The sequence below is a fragment of the Brugia malayi genome (genome assembly GCF_000002995.4).
Source record: "Brugia malayi strain FR3 genome assembly, contig: Bm_v4_ChrX_scaffold_001, whole genome shotgun sequence".
NCBI classification, from domain to species: domain Eukaryota; kingdom Metazoa; phylum Nematoda; class Chromadorea; order Rhabditida; family Onchocercidae; genus Brugia; species Brugia malayi.
Window position 1 is genome coordinate 8,997,862 of NW_025062479.1, and position 20,225 is coordinate 9,018,086.

A 20,225-nucleotide genomic window follows, 5' to 3' on the forward strand; every position below is an offset into this window, starting at 1 on the left:
TTTATAATTTTACAAAATTTTGGGAACATATTTTAATTGTGTTTAGGTTGCACCATGCGAAAGGTGATGAAAAACACCATTTGACAAAATAAACTGGTTTGTTTCAGTACACCATTTTCAGCGTTTCGATTTATTCATTATCAGTTCTTTCGATTTTCAAAAGCTTTTCTATTATTTACGTGATGTTATTTTTGTTTGTTAAATTGTCATAATAGGGTTAATATCTTGTTATATGATTCTAACGGAGAGTTCTGCAATGAAACATTGCTTAGAATTTCCCATAGATCTAGTAAATAAGATTACCGTAGTAGTTCCGATTTGTTTGGTTAAAATTTATAAAAATCTCACACTGTTGTAGTTCTTGAGCAGAATCTCAGAACATTTTACGTACGGATTTAGCGCATTTATCTGATTGTAATATATTAGCTGGGACTTGTGGCATAACGTCGTTCACATTGTTTTACTTGAATAATATTCTGTCTCAGTAATAAAAGAAATTTGAGTTTAACGTTTGATGGAAAACAAAATTTGTGACAACCATAATGAGAAATGAACTGATACTATCCTCTCAGCTTCGAATACTTCCGTTTTCCGGTATATTATAGTGGAAACGATGCTTGCATACCTTGATCATAGCATGGTAAAAAAAGTTCTACGTTTATTTCATATATATTTCATTATCTATATCTACATATGCTTGTTTATAATTCGACCATGTATGCTCGGTTCGTACCATTTATATCTGTCAGTCATTTTCAAGTCTTTACAGTAAAAACTCGTTTTACAGAGACACAAAATGTCGCATGAAAATTCGCCGACGCCGGATCGAACTGATTCTCTATCTGCTCCTTTAAGCATGGAGCTCGTTAATTACCTGAAAGAATCTATGGGAAGTATCAATACAGACCCATACGTTTTCGTTGTTTTTGGTGCTTCGGTAATTTGTTTATGTTTAAAATGATCAAATCATCGTATTTAGATATGAAAAAGAAGTTGTTGGTTGCAATGTAGAAAATTATTTGATGTATAGTTTGAGGTGTTGGGCTGACTTATTCTATACTTTGAAATTTCATTGTTTATTTCAAGCTAGTTGTTAGAAAAATTCACTAAGGTAAGTCTTTATTATGCTCACTCATTTTTCATATGTTTGTTTCTAGGGTGATTTGGCTAGAAAGAAAATATATCCGACGCTTTGGTGGCTTTATCGTGACTCCTTATTGCCAAATAATATTTCTATCGTCGGTTATGCACGATCTAATTTAACGATGGCTTCGCTGAAGGAAAAATTTATTGAAAGATGCAAGGTTACTTTTTGAGAATTTTATTTGGTCCTAGATGTTTCTGTTACTCCTGTGTTTACATTGTTTTTTTTTCATTAATTTTCTACTGATCAGTGATTATGTGACTGTTACAAATTTTGCATGATTTTCTTCCATGATATCTGGTATAGTTGTAATGCTTACTGTGTATTTAAAACATATCTTAATTCTTGACATTCATTTTGATTTGTTTAACCATCCAACGGAATTTTTTTTTAGCTTCATCCTGGTGAAGAGGCAAGATTTGATAAATTTATGTCGCGTTGTTCATACATTCGTGGTAAGTATGATGAGTCTTGTGGTTTTATTGAATTACAACATTTTATTAAAGGAATCCAGCAGTCTTGTGATGGAAGTTAGTTCTTATTTTTCTTTTTTTTTTTTTTTTTTTTTCATTTTTGCTTTCCTGTCAACTTTCTTTTCATACATATTTTATGAACGAAATCCCTTATTTTGCCGTTTGGTACATAATTTAGTAATTTCTTGCTTACCTGTCGTCTCACTACGTAAATCCAATTATTCATTGATCCAGTTAGTCACTAATCTAAATAATTTATATGTTACACTTATTATATTTTAAAGTTAGCTAGTGGAAAGTGCAGTATTTATTCCTTTTAATTCTTTGGATCCAATCCATTTGTAATTTGGTTTTCTCATGAAATGCAAATTGCAGCACCAGTGAATAGATTATATTATCTTGCTTTGCCTCCTGAAGTTTTTGAAGATGTCACACTTCAGATAAGTGAGAACTGTGTGGACGACGGGTAAGTTGCTCTGTACTTTTTGATTCGTTCTTCAGAAGCAGGTTCGACCTGATTTTATGGTCGTAGTTTTCCACTTTTATTTTGCCTTGATTGACAATAACGTTGTTTGTTCTTCTTAAGAAATAACTTTTGACTCTTTCTCCTTTCAGAATGGTAGGAGACAGGAATAATATGCAGTTTGTTTCTTAGTTTAATCTAGCAACTTTCTGATTCCAAGTGATACGTAAAACTCAGCTTTCTTTTGGTGGGAAGTTGAATTTTAGTGACGCCTTAGTATCCAAAGCTAAATAGCATACTTTTTCATTTGACATATTCTTTGTATGATTCCCTATTTTAATTCAGAAATTCTTAATGACTTTTTCAGTGGTTCTTGGACACGTATCATTATTGAAAAACCTTTTGGCTTCGATTCAGAATCTTCCGCGAAGTTGTCTTCACATCTCGAGCGATTGTTTCGGGAAGACCAAATCTACCGTATTGATCATTATCTGGGCAAAGAAATGGTTCAAAACCTTATGATTCTTAGGTTAATATTAGGCTTTTCCTATTATTTGCTTTTTTTTTCAACATGACATAACAAGAAGTTTGGGAAGAGAAGCTTCTGTTTGATGTGGAAAACACGTTGTTACCGTGTCTTGAAAAATCAGTAATATCGAACTCGGCCACGTATATTTATTTAAAATCCTATATACCATTTGCATTCGATTTGCTGTGTCACTATTAGCACTACTGAACTTTAGATTTGGGAATAGGATCTTTAATCCTTCATGGAATCGTGACAATATAGCAGCTGTTGTGATCTCATTTAAAGAAAATTTTGGAACACAAGGCCGTGCAGGATATTTTGATACGAGTGGTATCATACGGTAAGTCATCAAATATACGTATCACAACATATATATTCTCTTAGATTTGTTGTCCCTTCAAAAATATGAAGATTTTGAAATTGCTTGCTTGCTATTTCAGTGATGTAATGCAAAATCATCTAATGCAAATCCTGACACTGGTTGCTATGGAGAAACCTGCCAGTCTGGATGCCGAGGATATTCGGGATGAAAAAGTAATGTTTTTGCATACTGTCGTATCACTGTGCTTTGTCTAGAACATTTTAAACAGTTATCTATGATAATGGGAAATTAAATTGGAATTGCTGGTGTAATTCAATTCAATCTTCTAAAAGTAGACTCTGTGAGATACGCCAAATCGGGCAATTACGCTGTTTAGACTTTCATTTTTTTTGTAGACTCCTGAGCAAACGTCGTGTTATCTTCTGTTCGTTAGGCCTTGTGGAGATTTATTCTGAATGACAGTACAGAAACAGTATTACTGAGATCTGATGGATTTCTGTTGTATGTATTGAAAGCGAAGTAATACAACAATCTGTAGCAGAGTTCATTCCGGACTATGTGATATCTTTTGGATGAACTGAACAAAATATGGTTGTAAAAACATCATCCTTCTCTACAAATAATACTGAAGATTTTTTAAAAGTTTTCTGTGTTGTTTTGCAGATTTATTTTTGTGATATTTTTTATTGTTTATCTGGAAATATTGTTTAGTTTCTCAAACTTTGATGTTATTTCAGGTCAAAGTCATGAAGTGTATCAAGGCTGTGAGAATGGAGGATGTGGTTCTTGGACAGTACGTTAGTGACCCAAAAGCAATAAGTAACTACTTCATTTATTTTAAAAGCACCGGTTTCGATGTGAGCATAAAATAAGTATTTTGGGTTTGCAGGTGGGGAAGCATGTTATGGATATCTCGATGATAAAGATGTCCCTCAGGATTCAGTGACACCAACGTATGCATTGGCAGTCTTAAAAGTAAATAATGAACGTTGGGATGGTGTTCCTTTCATTCTGAGGTGTGGAAAAGGTTAAAGTTCTTTTCGGTCATTGATAAGATTTAAGAAAGTGATGAATTTACTGTTTATGATAGCTACGTTCATGTCAGTGTTATCGACTTCTGAATATTAAAGAGTAACTCGGGGTGCTGATTTTCACGTTGTATATCAATTTGCTGTGATATATGTTTCGAAATATTGAAAGTTTCTATGGATAAAGGAACTTAGAAGAAAGAATCGAAATCAAAAAATGGAAAGTTGTGTAATTTGTGGTATTGGATTATATTTCTTTAAGTCTGAATTATTTTTTAGCGCTCAATGAAAGTAAAGCAGAAGTGCGAATACAATTCAAAGAAGTTTCGGGGGATATTTACCCAGAAGGACAACTTAAAAGAACAGAATTAGTTATAAGAGTACAACCAAATGAGGCAGTTTACATCAAATTAATGTCAAAGAAGCCTGGAATGGGCTTCTCAGTGGAGGAAACTGAACTTGATCTTACTTACGGATATAGATATAAAGTAATTACTTTCATTTTTTGATTCGTTTTTTGTCTTATTTTGTTATTTTTGATCTTTGCCCTTATATTAAGAGAAGATGTATTAAAAGGAGGCGAAATGATTTGGATGAACACTTTTGGAATATTGGTTTTCCACTCTTTTTTTTCAGGATGTTCGCCTTCCTGATGCTTATGAACGTCTTTTTTTGGAGGTAATCATGGGTTCTCAAATAGATTTTGTTCGAACTGATGAATTGGAACAGTCGTGGAGAATATTTACGCCGTTGTTAAAGCAGATTGAAAAAGAAAAGTCGAAACCAGCCAAATATGTTTTTGGGAGGTGAATTTTTTCGAATTTGTTATTTTCACATTTGCTTTTCCAATTTATTGGTGCATGTTTTAATTCACGATTTTTTCCTTCATGTTTCATATAGTGAGATAGTCGCTGCTTACGATATTCTCCTTCGATGACACTCTTGCATTGCTTGATCTTGGTTTACATTTTGAAGGCAATACTGAAAAGGAGGAAATCCTTATTTCTATTAAATGAGTCTGTTTTGCAGTTTTGTGTGAACTGTTTCAATTTTAGTCGTGGACCAGCAGAGGCAGATGAAATGATGATAAAACATGGCTTCGTATTTTCGGGTACTTACAAATGGATTCCAAACACTGAACGTTGAGGAAGTAATTATATGTACAATGTTATTAGAAACAGTGCAGATAGTATGTGGATTTTTTCTTAAGGCTACATTGTGTTTGGATTGATTTTTGCTGCATATCACTTTACGAGTTCTGTTTGAGCCTTATTTGTGAAAAAAGTAAACTGATTTTGGATACTGTAATCATTATGCAGGATATTTTTTTAACTTCAGTAACCGTGTTTTTAATTTCTCAGTGAAAACATCCAGTTTGTTCCGGAGACTTATTTCTTTTTTATGTGATATTTTTGTGTATTTGTAAGAAGTTAGGTAGGCTTAAGGACTTGTTCAGTTCTAATGTTTCCATCTGGCCACCATTTCTCTAATTAGCCACTGCTTGGTAGAAGTGCATTTTGAGTCTTCTGTAAAAATCACTGTTTGCCTGCTTTTTCGTATAATATTTCACTTTTTACTAGATGACCAATATAATCGGAATGATCAATGAGAGAGTAAATTTCATACGCATTTAGAAAGAGAAGCATTGTTTTAAGAAATTCATTGTTGATAGCGCCATTCTTTCATTGCTTGTTCAGTTGAAATGGACTTTTGGTGCTATGTGAAGTATTGTTTAAAATGACGGTTTATATGCTTACAGCGTTGTCTTTTCATGCTAACTGAAGCAGACGTTTGGTTCTACACTTTTTTTCTTTTCGCAACGTTGGCCGGCTCATACAGTCATAGTAATTTTTTTCCTTCCTTAATTCAGGCTATTTAATATCGCCTTTCTATTTTCTTATTGCAATAATCTGCAATGTTAAAATTTTTGGATACTTAGGAATTAAGTTATCATTCTGGTGCTGATTTTGTATTGTGCTAAATAAAATGTAACTTTTCATTATTCGGAATTCAGCATAACATTTGTTTTTCCTGCGACTAAGGCTTGATGAAATAGTTGTGGGAGGTTTCCTCATATCATGTTTGATTGATTTATAATACTAATTTAAAATTTTAGATTTCTAATATTTTTTAGATTGTACGAGACGATCACATAATGACTCACTATTAAAACTTATTTTGGGTTATTAATTTGATTTGTTATAAAGCTGCTTTGTGTGCCAGTTGACAATGCAGTTTTGCTGTTACGCAGACATAGTGGGACAATTCGTTTACGTTTATAAGCCTCTTCAGTTTAAAGTTTATCCTGACAAACTGCCTAGACTGTTCGAACAGTTATTTGCAGAAGACGGGTATAAGTGCACCATTCGTTTGTGAAGCATCAGATTTAGCCTAGCACGGCTTGTTCAAACCGAAGAAACTCTTTGATACCACAGTCATTAGAATCGTTTGATTATTTGAAAAGATTGTCTGATTATTTGTCAGTGACTGCATGCACACTCTCTCATCCATCATCCACAAAAACTCATTGAGTTCCTCGACTGCTAAACTCTTCCTGTCCGACAAACTAACTAAGACCGACAAATGACTAAACGTTTCATTTTGTGCTATTATTCATTCTCACTTGAAAAAAAGTTATTTCCGAATTGAAAAGATACAGATACATACCAGTTGATATTGAAAATTACGTAATTAACAATGGACTACTAGACGAATGCGTGTGACAGTTGTAAGGAAAAATGCTTTGGATGAAATTTGACATGGAAAAATCGAAATTTCCATCTACCCTTCTTTAACAAATACAGGACGCTCTATAATGCTACATCTGTCAATCAAATTTATTAATTCGTTTTGTTTTTTATAGATTTGCTTCAGTTCTCTGGTAATTTCGGCGATAGTATCCCAACTGCATGCTCTGTTAACCATCCTAAAATTATTGATTTTTTTTTTCGATCTCTCAAAATCTGAGCACTTTAAATCCATTTTTGATTACTACTTAAAATATTGGAACAGGTAGGAATATAATGGTCTTGTTTGATCAAAATCAGAACCACAAAACATATTCAAGCCGTTGGTAAATACTCCAATGAGATTGATCTACCCTCGACTTACCTAGTAACGTAAAATTTGTCATTCTAGTAAATTTAGTTCTTGTCTATTTTTAGTTATTGTAAACCGAAATTATCAGTAAGGGATAGGATTAATTAATTATTCTTTCTTGAAGTCTATTATTAAAAATTAAACATTATTTGACTAAAACTGAATTTTAATATAAATGAATTTTTAGAAATGAAGAACTAAATAAGCAAGTTGAGAATTTTAAAATAAAATTGTACAGAAATACTTCGCGACATATTTTATTTTTATCTGATTTATTAATCAGCATGCTCCTCTTTCCAGAAGTATTCGTTATATAATTCCTGAACAAAAGCTTCTAAAGTAATGCAAGTCTTTCTAAACGTTAAACATTTTTTCGTTTAATTTCAGAAAAATGAAAAAAAAAAAAAAAAACATACAGATCATCTTGTTGCCATCCTCGAAATAAATTTGACAATGATCGCTTGTCCCAGTTGTCGGTGAATGTCATTTGCGCCGTAACGATGTAAATGATAGCTGGTAGTAATGTAATACGTCTCATAATTCCTGATTCTGGATTAAAATTCTTTTAACTTTTCCCTACAAGCATGTATAACATGGAATATCTTGCACGATCATTCCTGTTACTGAAGGGTCATGCGGTGTAGAGTTTCTGTTTTCCATACTTAGTGAATTCCTGTCCTTAAACCCATTAAGATTTGGATCCCAGAAAAAAAAAAAAAAGACTTTTTTTCCGTATTTCTGTTTCCAAATTTCTTTATATTAAAACATTGTTAGAGTATGTTTGTCATAATATGTCTGTTGAAATGGTCGATATCAATTACTAAAATTTGAATCATTCAATGAATGAATTGGTTATAAGTTAACAAATGATGTAATAATAATTGCTTAGAATTAGAATAATTAGCAGAAAATTTATAAATTACTGTTTATTTTATCTGATAGACACAGATATAATATGCAAAAGCAACATAGAAATTAGAGTGTAACTGTCTAAAAAAGAAAACCTTAAAAGGATATTTATATTAATTCCCTTTTTAACAATGCAATAAAGCAAGTTATTCCGAAAGAACTAATCTGGTTGTAAAATGGTTGTAAATGGTTGTAAAGCTTTTTGTCAATAGTACTATCATTTTGAATTTAAAAAAAAGACAAGAATCATGTGACAGCTCATAGCAGAGCATGCTGAAATGTGAAATGAGCTAGCTTAGCATATCAAATTACATCATCAATAAGCGGTAACAGTCGACATCGCTAATAAAGTTATCGAAACAGCATGCATAATTCTGTTGTCTCTTCACAGCAATATTCTTTGCAATTCAGAAGTAGGAATTAATTAATGAAGCGATGGATATCGAATTTTAGATAGTACTAATGATAATGTTCGAAATTCATAATTACCTAATGCAATCAATGATAAAAACTTTTTGGTAGTGATAAAAACTCTCATGTTAATTTTAACAGGTATGCATTCTGAGTCACATGATGAATAGCATGCAACAAACAACGGAATTATATTTCAATTGTTTCAAATTGCATTTCGGTCTTAAATTTTTGACTTCTCTGTTTACTATTACATGGTTTTTCCAACCTAAAAATCTTCTTAATCTTTCTTTTTTACTTCATATGTTTATTGTAGAGTAGGCCATTTTTTCTGGCGTACCATTTAAGCTACGATTTTGTAATACTTAATAAGTTTGATAATTTTTGCTAGGAAATAATACAGTGCATTGTGGTAGTTTGCAGAATATTATGTTATAAACATAAATTTGCATTCCATAATTCTGCAAATTTTTGTGTCAATTTTAAACCAATCATACTTTTTTTACAATTTTGATCTTTTTTTGCAATCTTGATCTTATTCTTCAGTTTAATTGAAATTTGTTAAAAAAATACTATTGACAAATATGTGCAATAAAGAATAAATTTGTTATTATATGTTAGTGTCTTTACATTTATAAAAGATTAATCGATTTGCCTTTTGCAGTACGGAAAAACATACAATTATATCAAAATACATCTCAAGTTAAATGACAACTATGGAAGGAAGATGTTAACTTAATACTATGAGCAAAGCTGCATGAAATCATTTCATATCTTTGAAAATTCACTGCAAAATTTCATCTTCTCTTGCTTATTACAAATAAGGGAAAGTGAAATTTACAAGTAATTAATATTCTGCTCAAAAATTCTGCTAAAATGCCTGATGCAACAAAATTTAAAGTTAGGATTCTAAGAAATGATAATAGATAATAGAATGATACAGCAGAACTTTGATTAAATAATGAAGTTGAACTTAGATTAGCACTTTATGGAAAAAATGGCTTCACGAAATTTTTCCACTTAGCCATTTTCATTTTAACTGGTTTTTTATCCTACTTTAATACAACAACTGTATTTATGCATATGAAAAGCTAATAAAAATTCATCTAATGCTTAATAATGATGATATTGCTTTTTTTTTTTTTTTTTTAATTTCAATTTCCTCGTTTACGACTCACACAATGAAAAGTGCTCTTCCGGTATTGTCGTTTTCTATTTTCTGGAATGGAAATGATAATTTATTTTCAGACATCTTTGTATTATATTCCATCGCGCATTTATCACTCAAACATTAATCAGAAAAAACTTATAGGTAGGTCATTTTATCCGCATCAACATTATTCATCATAATCAGTTGCACCCATTCTACCAACCAAATTTTGTTGAAGTTTCATTTAGCCTCTTAGCAGGAGTAATTGCAGTTCTTTTTCTTTTATCATTAAAATAATCACCATTATCCATATTCCTGAGTGGAAAAATAATGCATCACTACTACATTCTTCAACTATTTCTATCACATTTAATTTGTTTATGAACTTTTTTTTTCCTTTTTTTTTGCTTTCCTGAAAGATTAAGGGTCACTTGTTTAATATTTATAAAATTATTTAATTTTAAGCCAACTATTATCTTAATTATTATTTTTTAAAGAAGTTGGATTTTGTATTAAACTTCCATTTCAAAATTTCCTAACATGTAAAATTAATATGGATGAAAAGATTTCAGGTGCTGGTGAATGTTTAAAAAGGTTGGCAAATTTTATACTGCTTGATTCTAAATGAAGACTGCAAAATGGGACAATATAAATTTTGTGATGCTGAAAAAAAATGGTATAGAAAAAAAGTTTAGAAAGAAACTGAAGTAATAATTAAGATTGCTTAGTTCAATTAGGGATTAAATCTCCCACACTGAAAATTTACACTGCATATTTTTAAATGGAAGATAAAATGAAGTTATAAGTGTTTTAATAGCTTCAGATTAAAAATTTTTTGGTATTCATTTACGTAATACGATTTTAATGATCAAATGAAAATGTTTGTGAAGCAATTTTGCTTTTCCACTATTAATATAATTTTGAACTTCTATTTAATGTGAATTTGAATCAATCAGCTTTCTTTTTCGTAGTACCAAAAGATGAAAAAATTTCTTCAGTATCAATTTTAATAGTTTAAATTTATTACTCTAATTCATTACTTATTACCATCTCACACAAGCGTATGCTTAATTTTGTTATTTTCATTTTTCTTAAATAAATTCTGATTGCCATCTTATAAATTTTGATTTCCAGATTCTAAAATATTTCAAAGCACATTCCAGGAAACGAGTAAGTAAATTTCGTTGAAGGAAGACTGTTTTTCTTTCTTGCTGAGAAATCAATTTTTAGTAGAATTAAAAAATTAACTGCTGAGAAATCAATTTAGTAGAATTAAAATGAACTGCTACGATTGATTAGTTTAATTTATTTTCTATTTTTTATGGAATTAAAGGTGCAGTTTCAAAGCAACAAGCATTGATTAGTGATCTTCTAATCAAGACAATTAGGACAGTTCCAAAGATTTTTGGCGAATCATAATTGAATTCAAATCTTTTATCAAAATATCAGTAATTCGGAAAATATTAAAAGCTATCCTCAAAATTATCATTAATTTATTACCGGATACGGAACTATGCCAAATTTTTATTTCATGTGACTATGAAATTTATATGATTCGGTATCACAATGATCAAAATCCTCTTTAGGCTAAACAGTACTCTATGATCAGCAAGATTTTCTATCATACTGTAATAAATTTTATTAAAAGTGATTGACTATACAGAATGTTATTTACATTGGTAATAGTTTAGGTCACAAAAGTTCATTTTTCAACATAATTGCAGCAAATTTTATGGAAGAATAATTTGTTAATTGCTTCATATCATAATTGTCATTTCATATTATTACATATTATCTCTTCTTTTAAAAGAAAAATTACTTTTGAAATTTTGAAAAATGAAAGTAACTTGCTACAGAATGATTTGTTAGTGTCACTGTTTGTTACATTTTTCGTTCATATATCTCAAACATTTCAATCTATTTTCATTGATCTGCTTAAAAACATAATTTAATTGGCGTTAATAACAAAAGTAAAATCGGTACCATTTCATAAAATCCTTCAAATAGTAAAAGTATTATTTTACTCTGTCAAATATTAGCAGAATTTTATTCAGATATAAATGATACAATTTTAGTGTATTTAGGTGCAAATGTTACGTACATATTTCATTTATCGGCACTATTTGATACATTTTATTTCAATAATCATTTAAAAGATTGAATTTATAATTCAACAAATTATCGAAATAAACTGGTTTTTTAGAACATGGACATTTTGGCATATTTTTGAAATTTAGGCTCAAAAATAACTCTTGAATAGTTGCAAATGAATTTTTTCCTTTTTTAAAAAAAAAGCTTTTTCTAAGTTAAAAAAAAAAAAAAAAGCAAAATATATTGCAAATCAGTGAAGAATGTAATAATGAAATTTTCTAAATTAATTTCATAATTCCGTGTCAGTGGAAAAGTTCGTCGTATAAAACTTCAAAGTTCTTTTTTTGCAAAAAAAATTTGAATCAAAAAATTGACTATTTATTTATGAATTATGCGGCATACATTGGTGATACATTTTAATGAATGAATAAAATGATTGAAAATTTTTTCGTTTTTTTTTTGAACAGAATACGAAAATGGACATGAAATGCACTTAAATTTTCGCCTTTTTTATGATTTAAAAATCTCATACAGTTTAAATAAATCAGATTGATGAAGTTTTTATAACAGGCTGATGCATTAATATAAAAATTAAGTTTTTTACTTCCCAATTTGAATAATTTTTGTTAATACATTCAAGGTATGTGTATAACCATAAACATTAGTCGTACAAATGATACAAAATGAACTATTTATAAATGAACATCATCAACTGTAACTTAAGAATTATTAAATTTTTTGGACAACTAAATATAAACGAATAGAACAGAAAAAATACTTCAAGGAATGATCAATCATATAAAATTTAAAAAAAAAAATGGTTTTGCTTTTTTAGTTTTGATTGGAAAAATTGTTTTCTTGATCAATGCATATTTGTAGTGAAATATTTCAAGGAGAGAAAAAAAACTGATAGATATCTTTGAATTATCCATCTGTTAATAAAGAAGAATTTCCTGATAAATATTTCCAGCGCAATTCTCGAAGAAAGATCAGAAGTAAATGAAATGATGCTAAGACAAAAAATATAACTTCCGGTCACACAATTTAAACCATCATAAACTGAAACATTGCAAATATACAACCAAACCAAAAAAAAAAAAAAAAAACGAATATTGCACTTTTACCTGCCATTACAAAAAATTTCACTATGAAAACCGGAAATTGCAAAATGGTGAAATTTTCTCTGCTATCTAGTGAGAAATTGCTTTGCGAAGCATTATTAGCATTGAGCAAAAAAAAGAGATGCTATTCAGGATGACAACGACAGCAGATGCGCTGATATTTTGCATACATATTAATGCGCCACTATAAAAGCAATCATTTAATTCTTCATTTAAATCACTTATCATTTAATTCTTTTGATAAATTCTTTTCATGGCATATGAAACACTTGATTCGAGGGATCAGCTACCATCTAATGATAAATGAAACAAATTTTAATACAATATTTGAAGAAAAAGAAAATTTCATTATTCTCAAAATATACCAATATTTTCTCGAATATCGTTATCAGTGGTATTTATTTGCCTATTCAATTATAATTCTACTCATTGTTTCATTTATTAATTTTATTTCATCACTTTCCTACTTCTATTAAATATAAATTTGAAAACTAACCATTTTGTTAATAAATATATGATATTAGGTTTATAGTATTACAAAATAAAACAATGATGACAGTCGTTTTTAAGTGATGTCACCAAAAAACATTGCTTTCATTTTTTTTTTCTTCACGATCATTCTCTAATATCGTTGTTTGCTTTCAGATTTTAATGAGAAATAAAAAACATAATACAGTATAGATTGCGATCTTACGAAATTGGCAATCTATAATCGTTTTTAAATTTAATTGAATTCAATATTTAAACGAATTATTTCAGAAGATTTGTTATTGTTACTTCTGGAACGCATTCGATACTGAGGGATGAAGTGGAATTATCAATAATAAAATATAATCAGAATAAGAAGTTGATTGCTTCGGGAAACTGGAAGTTAGCATCTGGTGGAAAATAAACGGCGAATATTCACATTAATAGTTTCAGATCTTCCAATTCTAATATTGAATTTAGTAGGGCTATTTTAATTTCAATATTTTCAAAGTTAAAAATAATATTTTAGCGCCGTTTTAATTTTTTTTTTTCGCTTTCTTACTTGGGTTTATTTCAAACACTGATCTAATTTTATAAAAAAGAAAAAAACTTATGATTTTTTTTCTTTATATTGTAACACTTTAAAATTTTAAAGTACAATTTTTTTTCACATCTTTTAAAATACTTAATAACGATAACTAGTGGATTTAAACTTTTTTGTGAAAAAAGCATCGCGAGAGAAATGTTTAAGGACAATTTACAACTTTAAGCAAACATATTTTTAAGAAAAAAGTCAAATTTTATTAAAAAGGCGATGTATTTGTTAAAGTTTTAGGAATGTTTTTATACTTTTCTAATAAGTAAATTAAGCAAATGAACGAGTAGGCGAAAACGACAATTCAGGAAGCAACTCAAAATTGCAGATGTCACATTTTTGATCTCAAATTTGAATTGTAGGCACAAATTTTAAATATAGTAAAGTGAAATTTTAATTTACATGAATTTCAAATTAAATGGTTTGCACAATGAATGAATATTCGTCTCCTTTATAATTTAAAATACGAAAATAAAAATTAGCAAAACCAAAAAGACCGCGTAGAAATTATAAACGTGTGATTATTACTTCATAAAACTGAGTCTGAATACAGATTAATCATAAAATACGTATTAAATGAATAATATTACTCATTGATTTGTTAATTATGATAGGCTTTACGACTTACGACTAATTCAAATGATCATATCATGATGATTTACAACGATATGCTTACGATTAGATGGAATGGAATATGTGTATGCTATTTCAAATAAATATTGACCTTTCACCAATTTATCAGAGTGAATTCTGAAGGCGTTAATTCAAAATTAGGAAAACATTGACAAAAAATTGAGAATGATAAATTTTTAAAATTTAATTAATTGCTCATTCATATCATTTTTATAATATTATTTAATACAGCAAATATAGCAGGAAGTAAAAATATAATTTAATAACGCAATAAGACAGGTAAGCTTCAAGATAAGTGGGAAATAGATGAATTCATTTACAATAACTGATAAATATTTGTGGTGAATCATTTCATACAAGCATTTATGGCTCCTTGGAACCAATAATTTCTTTGACAAGTAGAAGAATAGAGAGGAAAGAGAAAACGATGTTTTCATCATTTTTCATTAAAAAAAAAAAAAAACTGCTCCAGTTTATCTGATATAACTACACAGGATTAGTTAAGTGTAAAACTAATTTTGATGTCCAGTTTTCAGGAAATTACAGAATGTTCTATCAAATGCAATTCTAATAGTAATGGATTGTTATTCACCATTTATTTACTTGAGGAAAGTATTATAATAATTTTTTTTAGTTCAAATGAACTCCTGAAAATTGGATTTTCGTGAAAAATAATTGCATTTTCGGTGATCTTTTTATGCCTCATTTGAGGTTACTTAGATTAAACGCTGCTAAAAAGCATAATAAAGTTTGCATTAAGTAGCATTTCGGATTTTATGAGACAAATGGTTAATGATTGCTTATCATATCATTATCGCATTATTTGTTGTTATGGTTTTATATACAAGTATTGTATGTGATCAAGAATTCGTTTTCTCTAATATTATACAAACGCCCGAGTTCGTGAAAAGAAAGCCTGGATTTTTGCAAGATTTTAAAACATTTTTCAAATGACTGTCTTCTTTTCTAACTTTTAGGAAAATTCCTTTGATTTTTATTTCGCTTCCAAAATATGACTCAGTCTAATTCACAAAAAAGAAGAGTTATAAGCAGTAATTCGAGAATATTGATTGACATACAAAAGATGATCGAGGAACTAAACATAAAATATATCGAAATTGCAACAAAAGCATGTTGTTAGTTAATTTTATAAATATTGATTAATTGGAAAAACATATAATTGTCAATATTGATTTTAATCAATTAATTTGTAATCTTCTATTATCTACAAAACAGGTAATCCACAATGTTATATACAAGTCTTGTTATTCATCCATAAATTATTACTTTTAGCTAATAAATTTCATTTTTGGATCAATTTTTTTTTTGAAATGCTTAGAACTGGGAGAATGTAGAGTGACAAGGTATTGTGGACATACCAAGAAAGGTCAATTAACACATACCGTTACATTGAGTCAAATTGCTAAAGAAAGCTAATTTGAAAATATTTGACATTCTATTCGTTTAAATTGACAAAAAAAAAAAAAAAAACTTCAGTTCAAATGATTGTTAAAATAGTTAGTTTGTTTTTTTATAGGAATTTCAATCATTACCATCTTAAAGCGTCGAAAATATTTTTTAATAGAAAAGGTTTGTACAACAGTTATGCTCAGTATTTGATAATATTTCAGTGACAACGGAAATAGTACTAAAAGTTTAAATATTCTAACTTAGAATCGTTAAATTTAAGAGAATCGGAAAGTGAGTAAAAGGAATGGAAAAGCAGATAATAGAAAATGCAGAAAATGAAAATTACTAAAGCTACCGCTTTTTAGTATAACAGTCGATGTGAAAGAAAACATCAAGTCAGTAGCCCTTTACATTTTCTGTTTCCTTAAATATTAGCTAAAATTGAATATGGCGATTTCTTCGGCTAAACGAAATTGTTCATCCTATTTCATTAGCTAATTTCATATTTTTATGCTCACGTTTATTTTCATCATTTGAACTTCGTTTTTTATCTTTTATTTAAGGTAAAACGCTTATACACAAAGCAAGGATTTTTAAACAATCTGGGGAATATAGCTGATGAAGAGTTTATGTTTAATCGAAAAATTTAGACATATAATTTGTTTGTGTGAATGTAAAAAAAAAGTTCTGTTATTCTTGAAGACACAATATTGCATATCTGGATGTAAAAGAAATAGCACATAAGCTTTATTTTTCATTAAGCAATATTGATGTGATCCTTTGGTTATATGTCAACGTATGATCAAATAATTCCCAAACGTTTTGTTGGAAAAATGAGAAATAAATTTGCCCAGAATGATTTTTGCTTTTTAAATAACATATCATTCGCATTTGAGTGGTATATCATTCGTGTCCTTCATATTGATAAAATGAATAAAGTCTAAAATTTCATTTACTCTATCGTTCATTTAGCATTTATTTTGCCATGATTTCTGTGGCATTTATTTCACATACCTGGAATACCGAAACAAGTTCTTGGCAAGTTTTCGTGGAAAGATTTAATTGTTTAATTATTAATATTGGGAAAGGTGTTTGATCGCAGGGAGATTGGTTGGATGTAAATGTAAATGCGTGAGGTAACAGAAATATAAACCAATTTCTTTATTAGCAGAATAGGATAATACGCTGATAGAGAACAACTGAAATTGGAATCGTCGGTTCCTGGCGATAAATTACACATATACTAAATCTTTTAATAAGGGTAATCCTTATATAGCAATTATCTTACATTATATGTGTTAAAATGTGGGAGTGGTTTGTAATTAGACAATTTTGTACAAAGAATAAATTGTCTTGACATGATAGTAACTTTAAGAATAGGTTTTACAATGGATATCACAATGATACAATGAGTTATGCAGACATTATGATAAATGGCTACTATGAGTTGCAATAGACATGATAGATGCTCATAGTATATGAATTGATATAAGATCAAAAGTCAATTAAACCATTACGATGAATTGTAAAAGACATCAATGGATTGCTATATTAAGTATTGTTAACATTTATTCAATGCTTCGCGATGTTAAAATCCGCGACACAAGTGGCAAGTTGTTTACCTCACTGTATCCTCGTATTGGCCAATTCCTGAATTCCTGTAGTCTTTGGATGTGATATTTTTACATAAAGCATACATGCAGGAACTGTGTGAACTTTTTATCCAACACAGGAAAAAGTTTTTTCTCAATTCTGCCTAAATGTGTATGTACTGATTATAGACTAAATCAAATATTCAGATGTCTTCAGCACTCAAATGCAAGTATATCTAAACTGTGTCCTCAGATCGGGTAAGCTTCAGTAATTCATGTTAAATTTCTCAATTTCACTCCTGGCACTTTGCATATCACTATAGTGAGTGAAGATGCTGGAATCTCAGAAGTGACGTGTAGCATGTTCGTATGTAAAGTCGAAACAAAATAAAATTTCCTAAACACATAGATTTTCCCGCAAAAAAAAGAAAATAAATTTTGTTTTTTTAAGAAAATTACAACTGAAGGTAAGCTTTTTCTTAAATTGTCCGCTTCATGAAAACAGTGCAAAAAGTTCACTTTCAGTGGGTCTATTGGATTACAAGTGTTCAAGTTCAAAATAATGTTTGACATTCAACGATCTCCAGGAATATTCATTAAATAATTTAAAGTTATAAAAAGCAGCAAATACTTTTTATTCCAACATACAATAATAAAAACTCAAAAGACTACTCATCCAATAGATATAATACCGAACTTGGCACAAAAATACAAAAGAAACCAGCTAATAAATCCAAAATTCAAAGTTATTTCATTAGTAACAGGGGAAATAGTCTTTCTTAATAGAAGAAACAAGTACCATGAAATTTCCTTATCAGTCATTGAAAAGTCACTGAAAAAAAATAAAATAATATCGTCAAAAAATTATTTACCTGCAGTTGTTGAAAGAAGTAAGACGATGAAAAAAAGAAAAAAAACGTAAAATGTAAAGTGGGTTATTAGTAGAACAAATTATTGCTGAGTGTCATTTGCTTGAAAGTAATTTGTGCGAAATGTTTCCCAGAAAGCTTGCCCGTACTTTGAATTCATGAAGAAATAAGCAATACTTATGACAGAAGAACACCATGACACAACAAGATACCAATCGAAACTTGACTTGTAGAATTCTAAAACCATGTCTTAAGATCAGTAAAAAAATTTTGAAAATAAAATTGATAATAATATAATCATGATACTTCTTATATGGAATAATTAAAACAGCATATATTTTGTATGTGTCATCTCAATGAAATTTGAATAAATTTAAAAAAAATACAAAACTTACGTATGTTTTCAATGAAATCACTTTTGTTCTCCACTGCTGGCATGTATTCCAGCTCAAGATCAGTCCATTTTTCTATATAATCTCTGAATGCTTTCAATGAGAAAGGTGCTTCATCCATACGGGAAACTACACTGCCATCGACCCACAGTAATATGGTAGGTGTTCCGATGATCCCATACCGACTATTCAATCTAAAACTGCTGACAGGATTACTAAATTAAACTATAATTGAGCAAATTGTTTATTTTCCATATACGATGCAATCTCAGAATCTTAACAAAAAAATTACTTGCTGTGGTCTCTTGCATCCGTGGCGACAATACGCAATCGAGGATACATGAGCGGCAATTGATATAGATAAGACACCATTCGTATGCTAAATGCACAGTCTGGCGAATAAAATGCCGTCAACATACAATTCGAATGACCGCTATGCAAATCACTGTCACTGTTTACTTGCGCCAATAACTGTGATGAATTCATCAAATTTACCATGAGATCTTTCCGATGTGGCGCTTAAATGCACATCAATTAATGTGATACTTAACACATCGAACTCAATTATGCCATATTTAGACGTTGTTTTGTTAAAAGTACTAAAACAAAACGATAGCAAAAATGAATCATGCAAAAAAAAAAAAGAAAGAAAGAAAGCACACAGTAAAATTAATTTTGATATTACTTAATACAAAAAAAAAAAACTGGAACCATACTTTAGACAAGAATCATAACTAGTCATACAGAATGATGCTAACCTGTGGCACATCTATACCTCTGATTGAGCAATATGTCGAATGGTACATCGACGACACAAAATGGGTCTGTAGCGGGGCACTGCCTATTGATCAATACTTCGAAAGCATTCTTCGGATATTCACAAAATATATTTGTTGTTATAACTACAAGAAAAAAAGAAAACTTGACAGTTTACCTGGTTTTCCTTAAGTTATATAAATAATCGATCATGCATAAAATATCTGGAAGTCTCACAAAAAAAAAAAAAAAAACTTCCCAGACATTTTAAATTTCTATAACTGTCCTTTACAATGCAACAAAGAATTTCACAATGTTAAAGTTCTCCTACACAAAGTGTGATATTCCCTAGAAAAAGGGACTGGCGTAAGAGCTGAAGAAAAGGGTTTAACAGCGAACCAATCTGATTATCTGACAAATTTCTACACGAACCAATTTCTACACTTTTTTTACTCCTTCTCTCCATCCTTTATCCAAGAAATTCACAATCAAAGAATAAGCAGTGAACAAAAAAATAAAATAAAATAAAACGGAGATGAAATACCGACTAACTTCCGTGAGCGGGCAAACCGCTCTTATCGTTCGTTGTATTATCCCATCCCGAAATGCTGCCACCATTTATGATTCGCGCAACAGACAATAATAAGTAAGCAATCAGCAGAACGTTAAACATCCCATCCGTACTCAAATATTCCTCAAAAAAAAACCACCAGCTTAAAGGAATCAGTTAGCTACAAGAAAACTTAGAATGCCAGATTTTAATATTATTT

At 29.6% G+C, this 20,225-nt stretch overlaps 3 protein-coding genes across 3 annotated transcripts; 1 reads left to right on the forward strand and 2 right to left on the reverse strand.

The window, feature by feature from the left end:
* Positions 1–613: 613 nt before the first annotated feature.
* Bma-gspd-1 (Uncharacterized protein) lies at positions 614–5,105 on the forward strand (the record flags this gene model as incomplete). Its single annotated transcript, XM_001898763.2, has 13 exons — positions 614–640; positions 788–937; positions 1,158–1,304; positions 1,539–1,674; positions 1,993–2,083; positions 2,448–2,609; positions 2,824–2,949; positions 3,050–3,143; positions 3,669–3,750; positions 3,821–3,958; positions 4,239–4,447; positions 4,596–4,765; positions 5,015–5,105. The coding sequence occupies 13 exons, from the start codon at positions 614–616 to the stop codon at positions 5,103–5,105; spliced, it is 1,623 nt and encodes a 540-aa protein (XP_001898798.2).
* Positions 5,106–6,740: 1,635 nt separating this feature from the next.
* Positions 6,741–7,596, reverse strand: Bm9182 (Uncharacterized protein; the record flags this gene model as incomplete). Its single annotated transcript, XM_001898762.1, has 2 exons — positions 6,741–6,885; positions 7,475–7,596. 2 exons carry the CDS (start codon positions 7,594–7,596, stop codon positions 6,741–6,743), a joined length of 267 nt encoding a protein of 88 aa, XP_001898797.1.
* Positions 7,597–18,389: 10,793 nt separating this feature from the next.
* Bm2915 (Uncharacterized protein) lies at positions 18,390–20,128 on the reverse strand (the record flags this gene model as incomplete). The annotated part of the gene is made up of 5 exons (XM_001898761.1): positions 18,390–18,544; positions 18,703–18,893; positions 18,992–19,217; positions 19,458–19,601; positions 20,008–20,128. 5 exons carry the CDS (start codon positions 20,126–20,128, stop codon positions 18,390–18,392), a joined length of 837 nt encoding a protein of 278 aa, XP_001898796.1.
* Positions 20,129–20,225: the final 97 nt, after the last annotated feature.